The sequence below is a fragment of the Lampris incognitus genome, chromosome 14, assembly GCF_029633865.1.
Source record: "Lampris incognitus isolate fLamInc1 chromosome 14, fLamInc1.hap2, whole genome shotgun sequence".
Classification (NCBI taxonomy): Eukaryota; Metazoa; Chordata; class Actinopteri; order Lampriformes; family Lampridae; genus Lampris; species Lampris incognitus.
Window position 1 is genome coordinate 43,154,370 of NC_079224.1, and position 17,309 is coordinate 43,171,678.

Below are 17,309 nucleotides of genomic sequence, written 5' to 3' on the forward strand. Positions count from 1 at the left end.
AAGAACACCGCCACCGTCGGCTCGCGACAAATAGCCTCGTTGTGGTCCGGGTGGCCGATCCCAGGCTTCACCCCACCGCTCCGTCTCATCCGCCTCTCTCTCCTTCTTCCCCTCCCTCTCCTCCTCCTCCCTCTACATGTGTCTAACGCTTTTGTCTCTCTGCCCCCCCCACCACCACCCCTTCTCTCTCTCTCTTTTGCCCCTCGCGCGCACACACGCGCGCGCACAGAGAGTTGGGACAGCAGCCCGCGCCTCCTCACGACGCGTCACAGCTGACAACTTGTTGGTCCTATGATAACCGTATGTCGCATTATAAGCCCGTTCTTTTCTCTTTTTTTTTTTTACTGCGCATGGGCTGGATTGATGTACCGGTAGGTGCGTCTGCGCTGCATCGTTGTCGTCGGTCATAACGGATCTCTGTGCGTCAGGCCGCCGGAGGGAGGGAAGAGACTTGCGGGTGGCGGAGCTCGGGTGACTCTCGCAGCCGGTCGTCTTTCCACGCAGCCGGACGGCGCTCACTCTTCGTTTTAAAAGGGGGCATTTTGACTCTGGCTGCAACGGACTGAGCTTCCCCCCCTCCCGCCCGCCCCCCTCTCTCTCAGGACACGATAATACTCATCATATTATATTCCCGACTGTGACGTCAAAAGTTCATTTTGTTTAAAAGTCATCCCGCGCCTCCGCGCTCGAGACGTCGCGCGAGCTCCACGGCTCGTCTTCCTCCCGTTTCTCTCGACCGAGGTCCACCGTCCGGCGGGGATGTGGTCCAGGCTGCTGCTGCTGCTGGTTTGCTGCTGCGCCGCTGCGGTCGCAGTGTTTTCAGCCGACGGCGGCGAGGCGGAGGCGGACGGGGATGTGGGTCCGAACCGCGAGAGGACCTCGCCGGAGAGAGCGAGGGAGGGAGAAAGGACGGTTCCGAAGGAGGGGAGCCTGCTGAGAGACGCGGGGGCGAAGGCGGCGAAGCAGGCGCAGGTCCCGGACGCCGGTGACGGGCCGGCCGGGGATCAGCTCACCTCCGAGCCTCTGAAAGACGAGGAGGACAACCAGGAGAACATCATGACACAGGTGAGTGTCGCCCGGCTTCACGCCCTGCGTGGCCTCCTTTCACCGCGGCGCCACTTCCGCCGGGTTTAAGGGGCGTTTTGCCGCTTCTCTGACAAACTGGTACAACTAATGTAACCGGTTGTTTTCTTGCCCGGTGCGGGATTCGATATGGTTTGTACTGCGCCACAAGGCGACGTCACTAACCGCTTGGCTAAAGGGTCAGACTCGTTAACGTGTCTTATTAGTAGTTTACAGTCGTCACCCTCCCCGGAAGCCGCCCTCGCGCTTTGATATTCCCGCGCTCCGAAGAGACTTCTGAGGATCCGCACACTTCCGGATCGCACCGCTGCCACCAATGGAACCGGTTATTTTCTTGCTCGGTGCGGGATTCGATACGGGGTGTACTGCGCCACAAGGCGACGTCACTAACCGCTGGGCTACAGGGTCAGACCCGTTAGCTAGGGGCTAACGGGTCTTATTAGTAGTTTACACTACTGTGTCTATAAAGCACATTTATGAGGTTTCCCCCCCACCAAAGGTGGTTTGGTTTCCCGTGCTCCACGAAACTGCCTGTCTAGAGGCTCATTAACATAATGTTAATTTATTCACGAGCTCCTACTTCGACTGGCTGGTCGTATCGCTGGCCCCGCCCCCTTCCTTGACAGACACAACGGATGCTGAGCAAGACGCGCGGCCATAGGCTGTGTCCACATAGTTCATGCTAATGGCGTGTTAGTTTGAGCATGCACGGACTTAGCATGCGTATGCATGGACAAAAATATTAATGTAAACTACTAATAAGACCCGTTAGCTAGGCGGGTCTGACCCTTTAGCCGAGCGGTTAGTGATGCCGCCTTGTGGTGCAGTACACCCCATATCGAATCCCGCACCGGGCAAGAATATAACCGGTTACATTGGTGGCAGCGGCGGGATCCGGAAGTGTGCGGATCCTCAGAAGTCTCTTCGGAGCGCGGGAAGAACAAAGCGCGAGGGCACGCTTCCGGAAGAGGGTGACGACTGTAAACTACTAATAAGACACGTTAGCCCCCTAGCTAACCTCGTATCGAATCCCGCACCGGGCAAGAAAATAACCGGTCACATTAAGTATGGCGCTTGTGGTCACTAAAACACCCCAGAGTTCTTTACGCCTCTGTCGTTTCCATGGAAACGACCAGCAAAGGGGAAAGTTTTTCGAAACAATATGGCAGACAATATGGGAGCAGCAGCCAGCAGCCCTGCCAAATTCCGATGGAAATTTAAATCAATTTAATGATGAAATATGTTTGTCGAGGCGCCGAGGCTTAATCGAAATGGACAACGCGAAAGCGGCCAAGTTCTCCTGACGTCATGACGGGTCACTTCCACCAGGTCTAACGCACACAGCACATGGTGGACACATGAACCGAATAGTGTGCCCCAATAGGATGCAGTATACACTACATACTTCAGGTCTGTAGAATGTGCTAACAATTTGGACACCTCTTTTGGCATGGGTGACTGTTTGATTGTTTCGGGTGTGACGTCACACTAGGGGACAGTTCCGACTGGCTTGTTCAAACGATGCTATTGGGGTTCCACAAAACAGCCGGTGAGAGGGAGGCGTTATCCAAGTGCTGCGAAAGCACGAAAACTGTGCTCTCTACCGACAGCAAAACCCGCCCCACCACTGCACAAATCATAACTCCCAGGACACCCGCTCTAAACCCTGCGACACATCTCCTCGTTAACATTTTAACAGATGGAGACAGTTGGCCTACGATTTGTCCTAGAGGATGGATCCCTCCTCTGATGCTTCCTCTCCCCCCTTTTTCCCTGACAAGGTTTTATTCTGTGGAGATTCTCTTCATCCAAAATAGGGGATTTTGTACAGAATGTAATGTGATTACAAAGGCTTTCGAGGCTGAATTGTGATTTGGGGCTAGACATATAAAATTTGACTTGGCAGGTAACGGTCAGGAGACCTTTGGCAGGTTTAACCGCTCATGTGCCAAACTTCAGTTCCACACTGAGAGCCAGACCAGGCTATCATCTGCAAATAAAATAGCCAGCTTTATGTCTTTTGGCTTTAGCGTGTGTGCATTTTGATTTTTGCAGAAACGCCATGTTCACACTCTAAAGCCTGTCCAAGTTAACAGTTTTAATAAACATTTCACTCACAGTAAGCCTAGCCGGCGTGCATTTGTTTTATGCGTGCCTGCATAATGTATAGCCAGCTCCCTGCAGACGCCCGCTGCACGTTTTTTCCGAGTACTTCATCTGAACATCTGCAGGATGTGAAGCAGCTGCAGGGATATTTCTATCGAGGGTCTCGGTTCTGCTTAATTTCTTTTACACACCGCCAGCTACACACCGTTTACAAGCTGCACGTGTCCACGGGTCATTTATCATAAACCTGCCGAAAGCAAAGCTGTCACAGACCGACCAGGCGCGACACCTTAAAACGTCTGCCTCCCGCTTTAGGAGCAAAACAGGACTTTGCAATTTCCCTCGAGGCCGGTTTGGATAAAACCGACACCGCCCGCCTCTGACGGATGTTTTCCACAAATAAATCAGACAAATATCCCAGACAAGGGTGGTTCAACATATAATCTGTACATATCAGACACCCCTAAATCAGGACTGTACCCCATACAGTACAATCCGTGGCCAAAGTCTGTGACCAGAGTCCATTCCGGTTGATGGATTATCCACTGAATCTTGCAGACGCCGTGGCCGTGATCCAGCGTGTAGCGTTACACGAAATGCTATAAACTTAACATTTCAAATTTCACTACTACCGAAAATTAAGAGTCTTAATCCCAGATCTACGCTCTAAATTGCAAAACATCTGTTGTTGTATTCAGTCTGTAAAGTGTTCAGCCTCTGTCTCTCTCTCTCCCCCCCACCCCCACCCCGGGTTTCAAAATCCAGTCCAGCTCCTTCGGTCTGAATTGCACCATTCTCTTTTGTGCGACCGGTAAGTCCGAGCCAGAATTGGGAACGGCTGTGCGCTTCTTGTTTTCGCATGTGGCTGGTTATGTAACATCTTCCTACCGGTGGAAGTTGTCTAAAGTGATCCGCAACGTGTTTGTGTGTTTGAAAGAGCTGCACGAGAGTGCGGTCAGAGAAACGATTAAAGGCAAGATCCCCCTCCCGGCTTCTGTCTACAGCTGCTGGGGGACTACGACAAGGTGAAGACCATCTCCTCGGGGTCCGACTGTGTGTGTCGCTGCATCGTTCGCCCGATTGAGCGTTCGGCCTGCGACCATACCCGCGGCGACGGCCCGGCGTCACCCGCCCAGAATTTCTACACTGTGGAGACGGTTACCAAGGGAACAGACTGCAGGAACTGTGTGTGTTTGGCCCCGCCCTCCGCCGTTAACCCTTGTGAGGGGGAATACAGGTTTAAAAAACTACAGGAGGCGGGCCGGGATGATGTTAAGGTAAGAACACACACACACACACACACACACACACACACACACACACACAGAAGGTCAAAAGTTGTAACCGCTTATGAGGCCTTGCTTGAAAAGCCTTTACAGCACATCATTTCAAACCAGTGTTACAGAGATTTGACTCATGCGTTGGAAAATGAAAGTATAACTTCTTGGAGCTAATTTGTACCTTTTCTTTTTTCTGTCCGTCTCTCATGTGTGTTTGTCTGCGTGGCTTTGTCGGTCAAGCTGTCTACCATCCTCGACCTGTTAGAAGGCTCTATGTATGGGATGGACCTGTTAAAGCTACACTCCGTCACCACCAAGCTTCTGACCAGGGTGGATAACATGGAGAAGGTATGCACGTGATCACACACACACACACACACACACACACACAGAGCGCTCGAGTTTACTAATGATGTCATGTCTATTTAGGATTCACGAGAACAGTTAAAAACCAGGCAGAATGAATGAGAATCAAGCAGACTGAAGAATGAGGATGTTTGTGCGTAGTGTGTGTCTGTCAGAGAGAGAGACAAAAACAGAGCGAAAAATATGTATCGCACGCCATTCGACCAACTATAGTAACTAAATAATAGACTGGTTACATATCTAATATGCATAAACCGTCAACCGGTCTTCTTCCAAGACCTCATCGTGCTACCAGCCAAACCCGAAGGCTTACAGCACAGCTAGTCTGATAATTAACAAACAGGCTTCTTCGGGTTTCCCTACTCACTTTTAAGAGGTAATTGTACCGTCTGCCTCAGTGCTGACCTCTACTGTTCGGCCATATGAACAACAACAAGAATTCTAAACGGTCCAGGCGAGAAAACTCAAATAGCAAGGCAGCGGATATACAGCACGTTCTGCCATTTTCAGACAATTTCAGTCGATATTCGTTTGTGACGATAACTTGCTAGGTTAACAGAGAGCGAGTCACATTTCTTGCAGATGAGGCATCGCGGCCCTTCAAACGACACAAAAGGCACTAAGCCGGCCTCGCTCTTGTGCTGGGTGGGGGTCATTCCCTTTGTTTCAGTCAGTGCCACTCTACATTATCCATACTATAGGACACATTAGTCCTCAAGCGAGCAGGAATATCACATATAATACATTAACAAGCAAGCCCGCACACAGAGGAACACCGCCTTTGTCAGGGCTGGTGAGCAGCCTCAGTCACAGCCCAGATCAGCAGCTGGTCTCCTCACCTCTGCGTCAGGCTGGGAGCTGTGAGTCGACCTGGGGGGGGGGGGGGGCAGCTCAGTTTCCCAGTCCACTTTCTGACAACTTCGTTGAGGCCAGACATAGTGCTGTCAACAGCCTCTTCAAAACAGGTGCTCCTTGTGGAGCTGACGGTTCCCTGGGAAGACCAGATGGAGGAGGCAAATGAGCAAAACTGGTCCAAGTACCAGGAGCTGGTGGATCAGTGCCAGAGGAGAGGCTGGAAGGCGCGTCGTGAGCCCATTGAAGTAGGGTGTAGAGGTTTTGCTGGCCGCTCCCTGTGCAAGCTCTACACTCTACTTGGCATCACTGGGGCTGCTAAAAGGAAAGCCGTCAAGTCTTCCACGGAGGCTGCAGAGACGGCCTCCAGATGGATTGGATCAGAAGGAGTGATCCGTGCGCCAATGCTGCTGAGACACAAGCCAGGGCCTGATCAACCCTGGCTGGGTCGCCTGAGAGAGGGTGTGTGATGTTGAAAGACCCGAAACACCTGAGGACCTCAGGAAACATCGCTGATGACGTGTCCCAGTGCAACCTGGGATGTCTCATCGAGTCAATGAGAATATCCATCGCAGTTTTAGCCCACCATCAAATTTTTCATGTGGTTTTAAGTCTAAATGTGGTTCAGTGAATGAATTTCAATGAATATGGAGATAAATGTTCGGGTATTTCAGCTGTAGAAAGCTGAACTAAAAATATTTTAGTTCATCGTTTAGCTTTCATCTGTTATTCCTTGTTTTCCTGTGTTTTCTCATCTCCTTCTCTCAAGTTCTAGTTCTTGTTTGACTTTTTCTCCCCCGCTGTTTTATCCAGTGACTTCATTTATTTGTTTTTTTGTGAAGCAGTCTATAAAAACCACTTCGGAAAGTGGTGTATAAATAGTTAATTATTATATAATGTTATTTTCCAGGCTCTCTCTCGTAACTCCGTGGAGCGAGGGAAAGAGAAGGAGAAAGACAAGCGGGCCCAGCAGCGCCAGGAGAAGAAGAAGAAAGTGGCCGATGTGGAGCGTCCTACTCAAAAAAATGGAGCGGCCGTTTTTACAAACAAACAGGTAGCAGCCGTTCTGTTCATCTCACCATCTACCCGCCTCCTCGTTCATCCATCTGCGCTTCTGACCGCTTGTTTTTTTGCTGACGCCGTGTCAACGGTTACTGACACACAACAGACTGCACGTAATCCGTCTTAACAAAGTTCTGTGCTTGAAATAAACATAAAAACATTTTACTGGCTGTCGGCTCTCGTTGCAGAAGCATTATGAGGAGCGTTACGTGGGCGGTCCGCTGAAGAAAAACCAGCAGCCGCTGAGAAACAACACAGGAAACCAGACGCCTGTGAAAGACAAGAAAGAGTCGCAGAGTTCGGTGAAAGAGAAGAACAACATGGTGATCAGGGGTGTGACCTTCTACATGGCAGAAGGAGGGAGCAAAGAGGAGGAGAAGGAGCAAAGGAGAGGAAGAGGGGATGCTGGTGAGTCTAGTGAAGAATCTCCCAGTTTTCATATCAGTCAAGCGCCTCCCGTCTGTTGTTCTGGATGCCACACTGTGTAGCAGTGAGTGCAAACCGCTTGCAGGCAGCTCCACCCTGCCGGATGGAACAATCTGGAGGAATGCAGTAACATTTTAAAAAGCTCACCTTTCTTTCCCTTCCCTCCTTCGCTTCTCTCTCCTCCTCCCCTTGCAGGTGCAGCTACTTTAGGGAAAAATTCTTCTGTCGAATTGCTGATCTCAGATCAGCTACCTCCGGCCGCAACTCCCCTTGTCCAGAGGGCAGAATCTCTCACTGTTGCGGCCCAAAAACCAGCCATGAAGGGCTCGACGGGGAAAAAGAGTCCGCCGACAATCAGCCCCCAAACAACAAGCACACATACCACAACTGTAACCACACTAGCCACTACTACAGCGCAACCCACGACTGAATTGACTTCTGCCACACCAACTACAGCTACAGAACCAACAACCACAACTGCAACCACAACGACAACTACGACAACTAAGCAAACTACCAGTACGGAACCAAGTACGACGAAAGCAACCACTACTATTCAACCCATTAGCCCCACCTACGCCCCACCTTTTGCACAGCCGAACACTCCACCAGTTCATGCGTCTCCTGCCCAGACAGTCAGAAGTCGACTGAGCTGGACAGAGAATCCTGCAGACAGACCAACGACCACCAAAAAACCTGGTATATATACATACAGAGAAGGAAAAAAAGCAAAAGCATAACTTGTAAACAGCCAGTGTAGTAATGTGTGTGTGTGTGTGTGTGTGTGTGTGTGTGTGTGTGTGTGTGTGTGTGTGTGTGTGTGTGTGTGTGTGTGAATATGTAGGTGTGTGTAAGGACACAGTCGCCAGCATCTCAGAGCCAGTCCAGCAGCATTCTTATGGCCATGGCGACGGAGCCTGGATGAGGGATGCGCGCGGCCATGGCAATGTCATCTACCTTACCAACGGTCACTATGGTAACAACTTGCTGGAGTTCCGGGACATGGACACCTTCAGATCAGGTACAGGGGCTTGTGTATTGGCTGTCAGATGGGTTGGGTGTTTAATTTTCTTTAAGTTCTTTGATACACCATGTGGTGCAACCTGGACACATCGTCAGTAAAGAACCTGGGGTCATCAGGTGTTTCGGGTCTTAACATCAGACACCCTCACCTGAGCAACCCAGCCGGGAGTGATCAAGCCCCGACTTGTGTCCAGATAGCACATTATGCCACGTGTCACCCCTCTTCACCCAGAGCCAATGGGAAGCCTTTTCTGTGGCTTCCAAGATGTTCTTAATGGCTCTTCTTCTCGCAGCCCACAAATCCCCCAAGAGTCCCAGGACCTGGTGTAGACTCAGCTAGAAAAAGAAACAGTCCAGTGCTTTAATTCAACCAGACAAGTTTTAACGTGGAATATTAACGTCAGGAATGTCCTTTCTATAGCTTCAGTAATGTCTTTTCATCTGTTATAACTGTTTTAGTTAAAACAAATTGTAACAAACCCTCTCTGAACACAGCCAATTCTCAGGAGGTAGAGGGGGCATGGCTCTATGCCACATTGCTCTTTATTGGCAGCTAGCTAGCTTGCTAACTTGCATGGCGTTGCTACGAAACTATTCCAAAACAGATCTACTGACCGATGACAATTCATCGACTGTCCAATCAAATCAGAGTATTAGATGACGTCATTTATTACCAGAAGCTGATTTGTTTTCTGAAACAGTTATTTTGACAGCCAAGGGGGAGAGTTTCTCAAGGGGCTTTAGTCATGTTTTCACAAAAGCAGTTCTAATATTTGGGTAACTTTGCATTAACAAACCTTCCATTAGAAAATACAGTGAGATTGGGTAACATGGTTTTCATTGGACTGGATCGCTAAAGAAAAAAGAAAACTGGCAGTAAAAATGCAGTTAGGAGGGCATTATGATATAAACTAAAAATTCATGTCAATGACTGAAAATAAGGAACTCATACAACCAAGATATCCATCTCTGAAAATGCGTTTTGAAGCAGAATTGCCTCATCATGGAGGATTCCATGTAAACTACGTGAAGGTATCAGAGAAATCCCCCGGATGTCTTGTGTAAATGCTCTGACGTCACGTGGGCTCAGCACACGGCCAGTAAGACTGGGAACACTGGGATGGCAGCTCATTACATCAAGTGTTTTTTAAAGACACTGTTAGTCTAATTTAGTGGTCCCCAAACTATGGCTCCCAGGCCGGATACAGCCCACCCCCACATTCTGGGTGGCCCCCAAAGCAATGTGTGTGATATACTGTATCCGGCTCTCTGGTTTATTTAGTTTGGCTTTCTGCCCTAAGGTGCATTTCACTTGAAATTCCACCTTTTATTTTTTCTCTGCTGGCTACCGCATTTAATGGCCACTTAGTCACCATAGCAACCGCACAGGCTCCCGCCACGGTATTGCGCCTCAAGAATATTGTCACAAGTAAAAAAAATTTTTACCTAGCTTGATAATTTTCAGTTATTTTCAGAGGAAATATCAACGATGAATCATAAATTAAAAAAAATGTTTCATCATGAGTGCTAGGTGTTTAACAAACAATGAACTGATAATCATTTTTTGTTCAATGCAAGGACAAGGTCATTTGTCTGATATGCCAGAAATCGGTAGCAGTTTTCAAGGATTACAATTGGAGACAAAACCCAAAGATATGCTAATCTGCGAGGACAAGTGCGGACAGACAAGATAAGAAAACTAAAGGGGTGTGCTGCTACACAGCAGAATACATTTTTAAGGCCAGCTCAGCAGAACCAGTCATGCCTATGGGCTAGCTTTCATGTGGCGAGACTAATGGCTAAGAACGGAAGGGCCTTCACCGAAGGCGAGTTCGTAAAACAGCGTTTAACCGCAATCACAGAGGTGGTGTGTCCTGATAAAAAGATGCCCTGTGTTCTGTGAGTTGATCGGCAGGTACGATTACACGAAGAGACGGGAGCCAACATGCACAATCAGTTGCAAGAGAAATCTAAAAACCTTTGTTTTTATTCTCGCTTGCACTTGACACAAGCAACGATATTAAGGACACCGCACAGCTGTTCATTTTTATTTGCGGAGTAGATGGGATCAATTTCGAGGTATCTGAGAAGCTTGACGCACTACAAAGCCTCAAAGGCACAACAACTGGCAGAGACATTTTTGACAAGGTTTGTCAAACCACTGGATACTTGGGACTTGACTGGGCAAAGGTAGTGAGCACAACAACTGGCGGCGCACTGAGCATGGTTGGCGCTACAAGGGGATTACCTGGCCACATTAACAGGGAGATGGATGAGTGAGGACATGCATGGCCATGGCAAATCCCTTGCCTATTCCACCAGTAAGCACTGTGCTGCAAAGTGGTCAAGTGGGAATCTGTTATGAAAGTCGTGGGGTCATGTGTGAACTACATCTGGGTCAACGGACTCAGCCATAGGCAGTTCCAAGAATTTCTCTCGGAGCTAGAGTGTGATTATGGAGATGTACTGTACCACACGGAAATCTGATGGCTAAGTGGCGGCAGAGTTTTGAACCACTTCTATCAGCTTATTCCCGAGGTTTATGTTTACGTTTATTTAGATCCCCATTAGCTGTTACGCAAGGCAACAGCTACTCCTCCTGGAGGTTGACACGTTGCTTCAGTCAAAAGGCAGCACCGTCATGGAGCTGACAGACCCAGACTGGAAATGGCACCTTGCCTTTCTAACTGACGTGACAGAACGTCTCAGTGGTCTCAATCTGCAGCTACAAGGCAAGGGGAAACCAGTCTGAGAAATGTACTCCCATATTAAGGCATTCCAGGGGAAACTACAGCTAATTTTGCTGCAGGTGAGTAAGGGAAACTTTACTCATCCTGCTACAACGCAAAGTGTAGCCACTGAGGACCCACAGGTACCGTTCCCTGTCACACAGTCCATGGAGGTACTGGAAATGTTGAAGACGGAATCTGAAGTGAGATTCCACGAGGTGCACCTCAACGCGCAAGACTTTCATCTATTTCTGAACCCATTCGCTGCGTACACCTATGAGGCCCCACCATCTCTTCAGCTCGAGTTGGCCGACTTACAAAACTGTGATGCACTGAGAGATGCATTCGAGTTGGGCAGATTGATTGACTTTTATGCTGCCCTACCCAACGACAATTACCCGAACCCAAAAATGAATGATATCAAGATGTGCACAATCTTCGGGAGCACTTATATATGCGAGGAAATGTTCTCAAGGATGACGCTTCTGGAAAGCCCAACAACATCAAGACTCACCGACGAATATTTGCACCATTTATTGAGATTGGCTGTGATCAGAATGGAGCCTGACATCAACCTACTCGTCAGAAAGATGCAGGCACACAGTTCACACCAGGAAACATGGAGCGGTAACCTCTTTGTTTATGGACGTTGATGCTGTCTCCTGTAAATTGCTAATCAGCAGAGGTGGCAAATCCATGTCCAGAATGTAAAAATCCTAACCATGTATTTGCTCCACCCATGTACTACTGTTGAGTCTTATCTTTTGCAAAAGCCAGTTGATTCTATTCAACACCACTCTTCAGTCAGGTAGGGGAAACTGGTTGAAATCAGCTGATTTAGTGCATGGGTAGATCAAATGCACGGTCAGGACTTTTACTTTCTGGACATGGATTTGCCATCTCTGCTAAATAGTTGCTAAACAATTAACAAGATTTCCAAAAGACTTGTATTTTGGGACTTGTAACTCTTTTCCTTCACTCGTTTCTTGTTGTTCGCCTGTTGAATTGTTCATGCAAAGCCTCCGGAGTGCACATTGCACTCTTATGTATTACACTACTTGCACTGAAATGGTTGAATAAAATTATAATGGCTGAAATGCTTAGGAATTAGTTTGATGATTCTTTTTCAATTCTAGTGACCTCCCTATTATGTTTTGACAATGTGCCATGGCAATGTAAAATAAACCCAGCTAACAATGGTATATTGAAAGGCATCATTAGATGTAATGGCTTAATACTCAGCTAATGTAGACCTTTTGTTGGCCACAGTACTATTAACAGTTGATGACATACTCCAGCCCTCCCAGAGAGGCAGGGTAGAGTGATGTGGCCCCCCAGGGAGTAGTTTTGGGAATTCTGGTCTGATTCATACTGGCTGCCTTCCCAGTCACTTTCGACCATCTGGTCTGTGGAAGCTGATTTGGGCTTTACGGGTTCTGTCTCTTCTGTATTGAAGAGTGACACCGGTGGAGTTTCTCAGCATTGAGTCTATGTGACGTCACGCGTCGCTCTTCCAGCAGACCGCATAGCGCCTCCTAGCGGCGTTACAACTGACATACAGAAACACGCACTGCTTTATCGTAAATCTTCACACATGACCGAAACCCTACCACCTTTAAAGAGTAAAAGCTACCAAGTCACGCATGTATTGACATTACATTTACTTGGAGGGATGATGGGCAGGAAAATTTAACCCATGTTCTTTCCAGCTAAGAAGCTCACAACTAACAAGCAGAGGAACCCCCTAAATGACCCGAATCTGTTTCTGGAGCCCCTTGTCCAATGTGCGTTTTATCTCCGCAGGCCCGGAAAATGTCTCCCACCCAAACCACTGTAACAAGCGCACATAAATCTTTGAAAAATAATGTACCAAAGCTAAGCCAGCTCTTCAGACCCTGACCAGCATTGTGTGTGTGTGTGTGGTTTCTCTGTCTACCATAGGTCAGGCTAGTAACTCATACAAGCTGCCATACAGTTTCACTGGTACAGGCCATGTTGTGTTTAACGGGGCATTCTACTACAACCGCGCCTTCAGCCGGGACATCATTAGGTACGACCTGAGACACCGATACGTGGCCGCCTGGACAACCCTACACGATGCCTTACTGGAGGAACAAGTTCACAGGGCACACACTGAGGTAGGAGACAAGGTGTGTGTGCTGTGTGTTTGATGATGCTTCACTTGTGACTACATCTACAGCCTTTACTCGTACGGCTTGCGAGGAGAAACTCGTTTAAGTTATTTGTCTTCCGTTGCCTACCAACACGGGGATCGCCGGTTCGAATCCCTGCGTTCCCCTCCGGCTTGGTCGGGCGTCCCTACAGACACAATTGGTCGTGTCTGCGGGTGGGAAGCCGGATGTGGGTAAGTGTCCTGGTCGCTGCACTAGCGCCTCCTCTGGTCGGTTGGGGCGCCTATTCGAGGGGGAGGGGGAACTGGGGGGGTATAGCGTGATCCTCCCACACGCTGTGTCCCCCTGGTGAAACTCCTCAGTCAGGTGAAAAGAAGCAGCTGGCGACTCCACATGTATGGGAGGAGGCATGTGGTAGTCTGCAGCCCTCCCCGGATCGGCAGAGGGGGTGGAGCAGCGACCGGGACGGCTCGGAAGAGTGGGGGTAATTGGCCGGGTACAACTGGGGGAGAAAAAAGACATGCATGTTTGGGTCAGTACTCCTGTCTGTGCCCCCTGACCGAGGCACGGCGAGACGAGCTGGAGCTGGACCCCAGGCGCTGCGCGGCGGCTGCCCGCTGCTGCTAGCTACACAGCTAGGATGGGGGTACATGCACAGCGTAGTTTCTCTACGGGGATCATTAAAGTATCTCAAAAATGAAATACTGCATTCTACGCACTGAGTAGTATGCAGTATACACTGTATACTTAAGTCTATATGTGTAGAAGGTACTAACTAGGACAGCAGGTGAGACGGTACTGAAGTACCTCGCAGATTACAAAACCTGATTCGCTGGAGGTACCTCATTCAGAGCGACTGTCTTAATCTATCTTCCAGGTGGAGTTCGCGGTAGACGAGTCAGGGTTGTGGCTGCTCTACCCGGCCCTGGACACCGAGGGCTTCCACCAGGAAGTAATCCTCCTCACCCAGCTCCACCCGCGGGACCTGCAGCCGATACGGAGCTTCCGCACGGGCATGCGGCGCAGCCTCTACGGCGACAGCTTCCTGGTGTGCGGCGTGCTGTACGCGGTGGACAGCATGGAGCGTCTCCACGCCAACGTGACGTACGCCTTCGACACGCACACGCTCACTCACACGGTGCCCAAGCTGGCCTTCACCAACATGCACGCGCACACCTCGCAGCTGTCCTACTGCCCGCTGGACAGGAAGCTGTACGGATGGGACAACGGACACCAGATGCTCTACGACGTCATCTTTGCTTACTAGCACGCCAAACCCTCCGGACCCCGGGGGGGACAGGACAGGATGGAGAGAGAAGTTGATGAGACGGGGACGAATAGTACTTGGACAATATGACGGCAAAGCAAACAAAAAAAGGTCAAGGGTAGAAATAAAAGAGTAACCGGTATTTTTGCGACATTTTGGACTTGGGTGACTGTGGACCGGTGTAACGGGACGTCCTCCCGGCTGCGCACCTCCGGTTCATATCAACCCATCTGTCATTTCAGACTCCACCCGCTCCCATTTCAGTATTTAAACTCGTCAAAAACAACGCGAGGCCAGCCCCGAGACCCTTCCCTTTAATGGAAACAGAAAATCCCTCGGGTTTTCCCGGGGATCAATATCTTCCATGAGCTCAATGCCTCCTCGTCTCAGAGTTTCATTAGAAGTCATTAAGTTCTGAGACGCTTTCGAGGACCGGCGTCCAGAGAATTCCCGGCCCTCGAGCGCCGGCTGACCGACCAAAAAAAAGCCATACTCCGGCGGAGGAGCGAGGAGGGCCGGAATCTTAGCTTGCTCCTTTTAAGATGGCCATGGGCCTCCGAAAACGTCCGCCGTGTAAGAAGCGCAGGCGGAGCCGTCCGCATCCAACCACCCTCCACAATCAGCCGCGCCAGTATCATCACAAATCCAGCCTCCGTAACGACAACCGCTTGGCTGGTCAGTGCCGTCTATCGCCGGAGGCCGGAAAAGGCACATCACTTCCACGAGGCCGGGAATGGCACATCACTTCCACGATGACTCCATCCGTGACGGGGCAGCATCCTTTTCTTCTCCATTAACAAAGCCTGTATGTTTGTGCGGCGCGTGTCTGCCGAGACCACTGCATGTGTACATTTTCTTCTATCCAGCACTTTTTTTTTTAAAAAAATATTACCGTGTATACGTTTTAGCCTGCCTGGGCGTGGGAGTGGAACTGCCAACCCTGGCAAGCGTTAGCGCCCCGCTTTACCGAAAAGAAAAGAGAAAAAAACACAAAAAAAAGCAAAAGGAAGGAAAGTGTCACCCTGGCAGCGTCGGTGAATTTTCTCCCCCCGCCTAATGAACTGCAGAAAAGCACCTAGGTGAGATTTATTTCAACTAAAAGAAAAATAACCAAATTCTCCACGACACCGTTTTGCTTGATGCAGAAACCCCCCCCCCCCCTTTTATGTAATGACCCCGGCTGTAGGACAACCACATAGACAACGTTGGTCTCAACCGCTTTGCAAGGGGTTACGCATATCGGGGGGGGGGGTTGTTGTTGTTGTTGTTGTTGTTGTTTTGTATATCCTGTAATTTATAATAAAACTTCATTTAAAAGGGCGTCTGGTAAATACACACGCAAATACACAACCTAACACATTCTACATTCTCTCTCTTCGCCGTCACACACTCGCTGGACTGTGTGTGTGTGTGTGTGTGTGTGTGTGCGTTCAGGGCTGTGGATTTTATTTCTGGGGCTGATTTAGTTTTCCTGGACGCAGTAAGAGGCAGTGGGAAAGATCCCAGCTCATCGGCTGTGTGGGGGAGAACGTCGGTCTACCAGCCAGATGCTGAGAAACTGGCTCCTTGTGCGACCGGCTGCTCCGCGGGAGGGACGCAGGTCAACAAAACACCGGCTGATAAGACTTCCTCACGGCAAATGAAGGAAATCGACATCGAGCCTGCACAGTGAATGAAACAAGAGGAATGTCGGCGGCGCTTTGAGTACTATCTAAACGCACTCGGTATTATGGGAATACAGTCTCTATACACATGAACACACACACACACACACACACACACACACACACACACACACACAAGTCTGTCTCACACACACACACACACACCTAGCCAGATTGATCTGAGGCAGAGGAAGGAATGTTCCATTAAAGCTGATTGGATCGTCTGGCGATGACATCACAAGTTACGTAATCACTGCTGAGTGTGTTGGTGTTGTGTGCCCATATGATGGTGGGTGGTGTGTGTGCGTGCTTGGGGTGTAACGTGCTTATACGGTGTGTGTGTGTGTGTGTGTTTGGTGAGTGAGAGGGTGTGTGTGTGTGTGGTGTGTGTGTGGTCAGTTACCATCAAGCAGGATACAGAAGACAGAGGCCTATTCATGACCACTCCATTCCTGATGGACAGACCAACTAGTGTGTGTGTGTGTGTGTGTGTGTGTGTGTGTGTGTGTGTGTGTGTGTGTGTGTGTGCGTGCGCTAAAGAGATTGGAGAGAGATACATTATGTCAAACTGTTATGTGCTCAATCCAATTTGCCTAAAAGCTTGAGAACACACACAAATTGATACACACACACACACACACACACACACACACACACACACACACACACACACACACACACACACACACACACACGTACGGACTCACTGACCAGAAAAGAAAGCAAACACACTTTGATCATCATTATCTAACTTAGCGCAGAAGCCAGAAAAAATAAATACACACACAGGCCGTCTGAGGATATCATCAGACAACGTGCAGAGAGCAGAATGTCTGGTTTCAACACGCACACACACACACACACCACACACACACACACACACACACACACACACACACACACACACACACACACACACACACACACCACACACCACACACCAGCTACAGAAAGACTGGTTTAAACATAGCAAGCGCAGTATCTGCATATTCAAACAAATTCCTCACTGGATACCACTGAGACCAACAAAGTCGACAAGACAGAGACACACACAGAGACAGAGACAGAGACACACACACACACAGAGCGAGAGAGAGACACACAGAGAGCAGGAGGGAGAGACAGAGGGTGACAGACACACAGAGAGCAAGAGAGAGAGACAGAGCAAGAGAGAGAGAGACAGACACACACAGAGAGCAAGAGAGAGAGACAGAGCAAGAGAGAGAGACAGAGGGTGACAGACACACACAGAGAGCAAGAGAGAGAGACAGAGAGCAAGAGACAGAGGGTGAGATAGTGACACAGAGCAAGAGGGAGAG

General features: G+C 49.3%; 1 protein-coding gene across 2 annotated transcripts; it reads left to right on the forward strand.

Moving 5' to 3' along the window:
* The first annotated feature begins 360 nt into the window (after positions 1–360).
* Positions 361–15,637, forward strand: olfml2bb (olfactomedin-like 2Bb). Of its 2 annotated transcripts, XM_056292986.1 has the most exons (9): positions 361–1,065; positions 4,194–4,466; positions 4,710–4,817; positions 6,598–6,741; positions 6,938–7,157; positions 7,371–7,874; positions 8,020–8,196; positions 12,869–13,065; positions 13,937–15,637. In XM_056292986.1, the coding sequence occupies exons 1-9, from the start codon at positions 760–762 to the stop codon at positions 14,324–14,326; spliced, it is 2,319 nt and encodes a 772-aa protein (XP_056148961.1). In that variant the 5' UTR covers positions 361–759; the 3' UTR covers positions 14,327–15,637. The 2 variants fall into 2 exon arrangements, with proteins under 2 accessions (XP_056148961.1, XP_056148962.1); XM_056292987.1 differs by lacking the exon at positions 4,710–4,817 and having other exon boundaries at positions 4,194–4,214; positions 6,637–6,741.
* Positions 15,638–17,309: the final 1,672 nt, after the last annotated feature.

Coding starts and splice junctions, on each gene's coding strand:
- olfml2bb (XM_056292986.1), top strand. CDS start 760: ATGTGGTCCAGGCTGCTGCTGCTGCTGGTTTGCTGCTGCGCCGCTGCG. Junction 1,066..4,193: donor AGGAGAACATCATGACACAG/GTGAGTGTCGCC, acceptor TTCTGTCTACAG/CTGCTGGGGGACTACGACAA. Junction 7,875..8,019: donor AACGACCACCAAAAAACCTG/GTATATATACAT, acceptor GTGAATATGTAG/GTGTGTGTAAGGACACAGTC.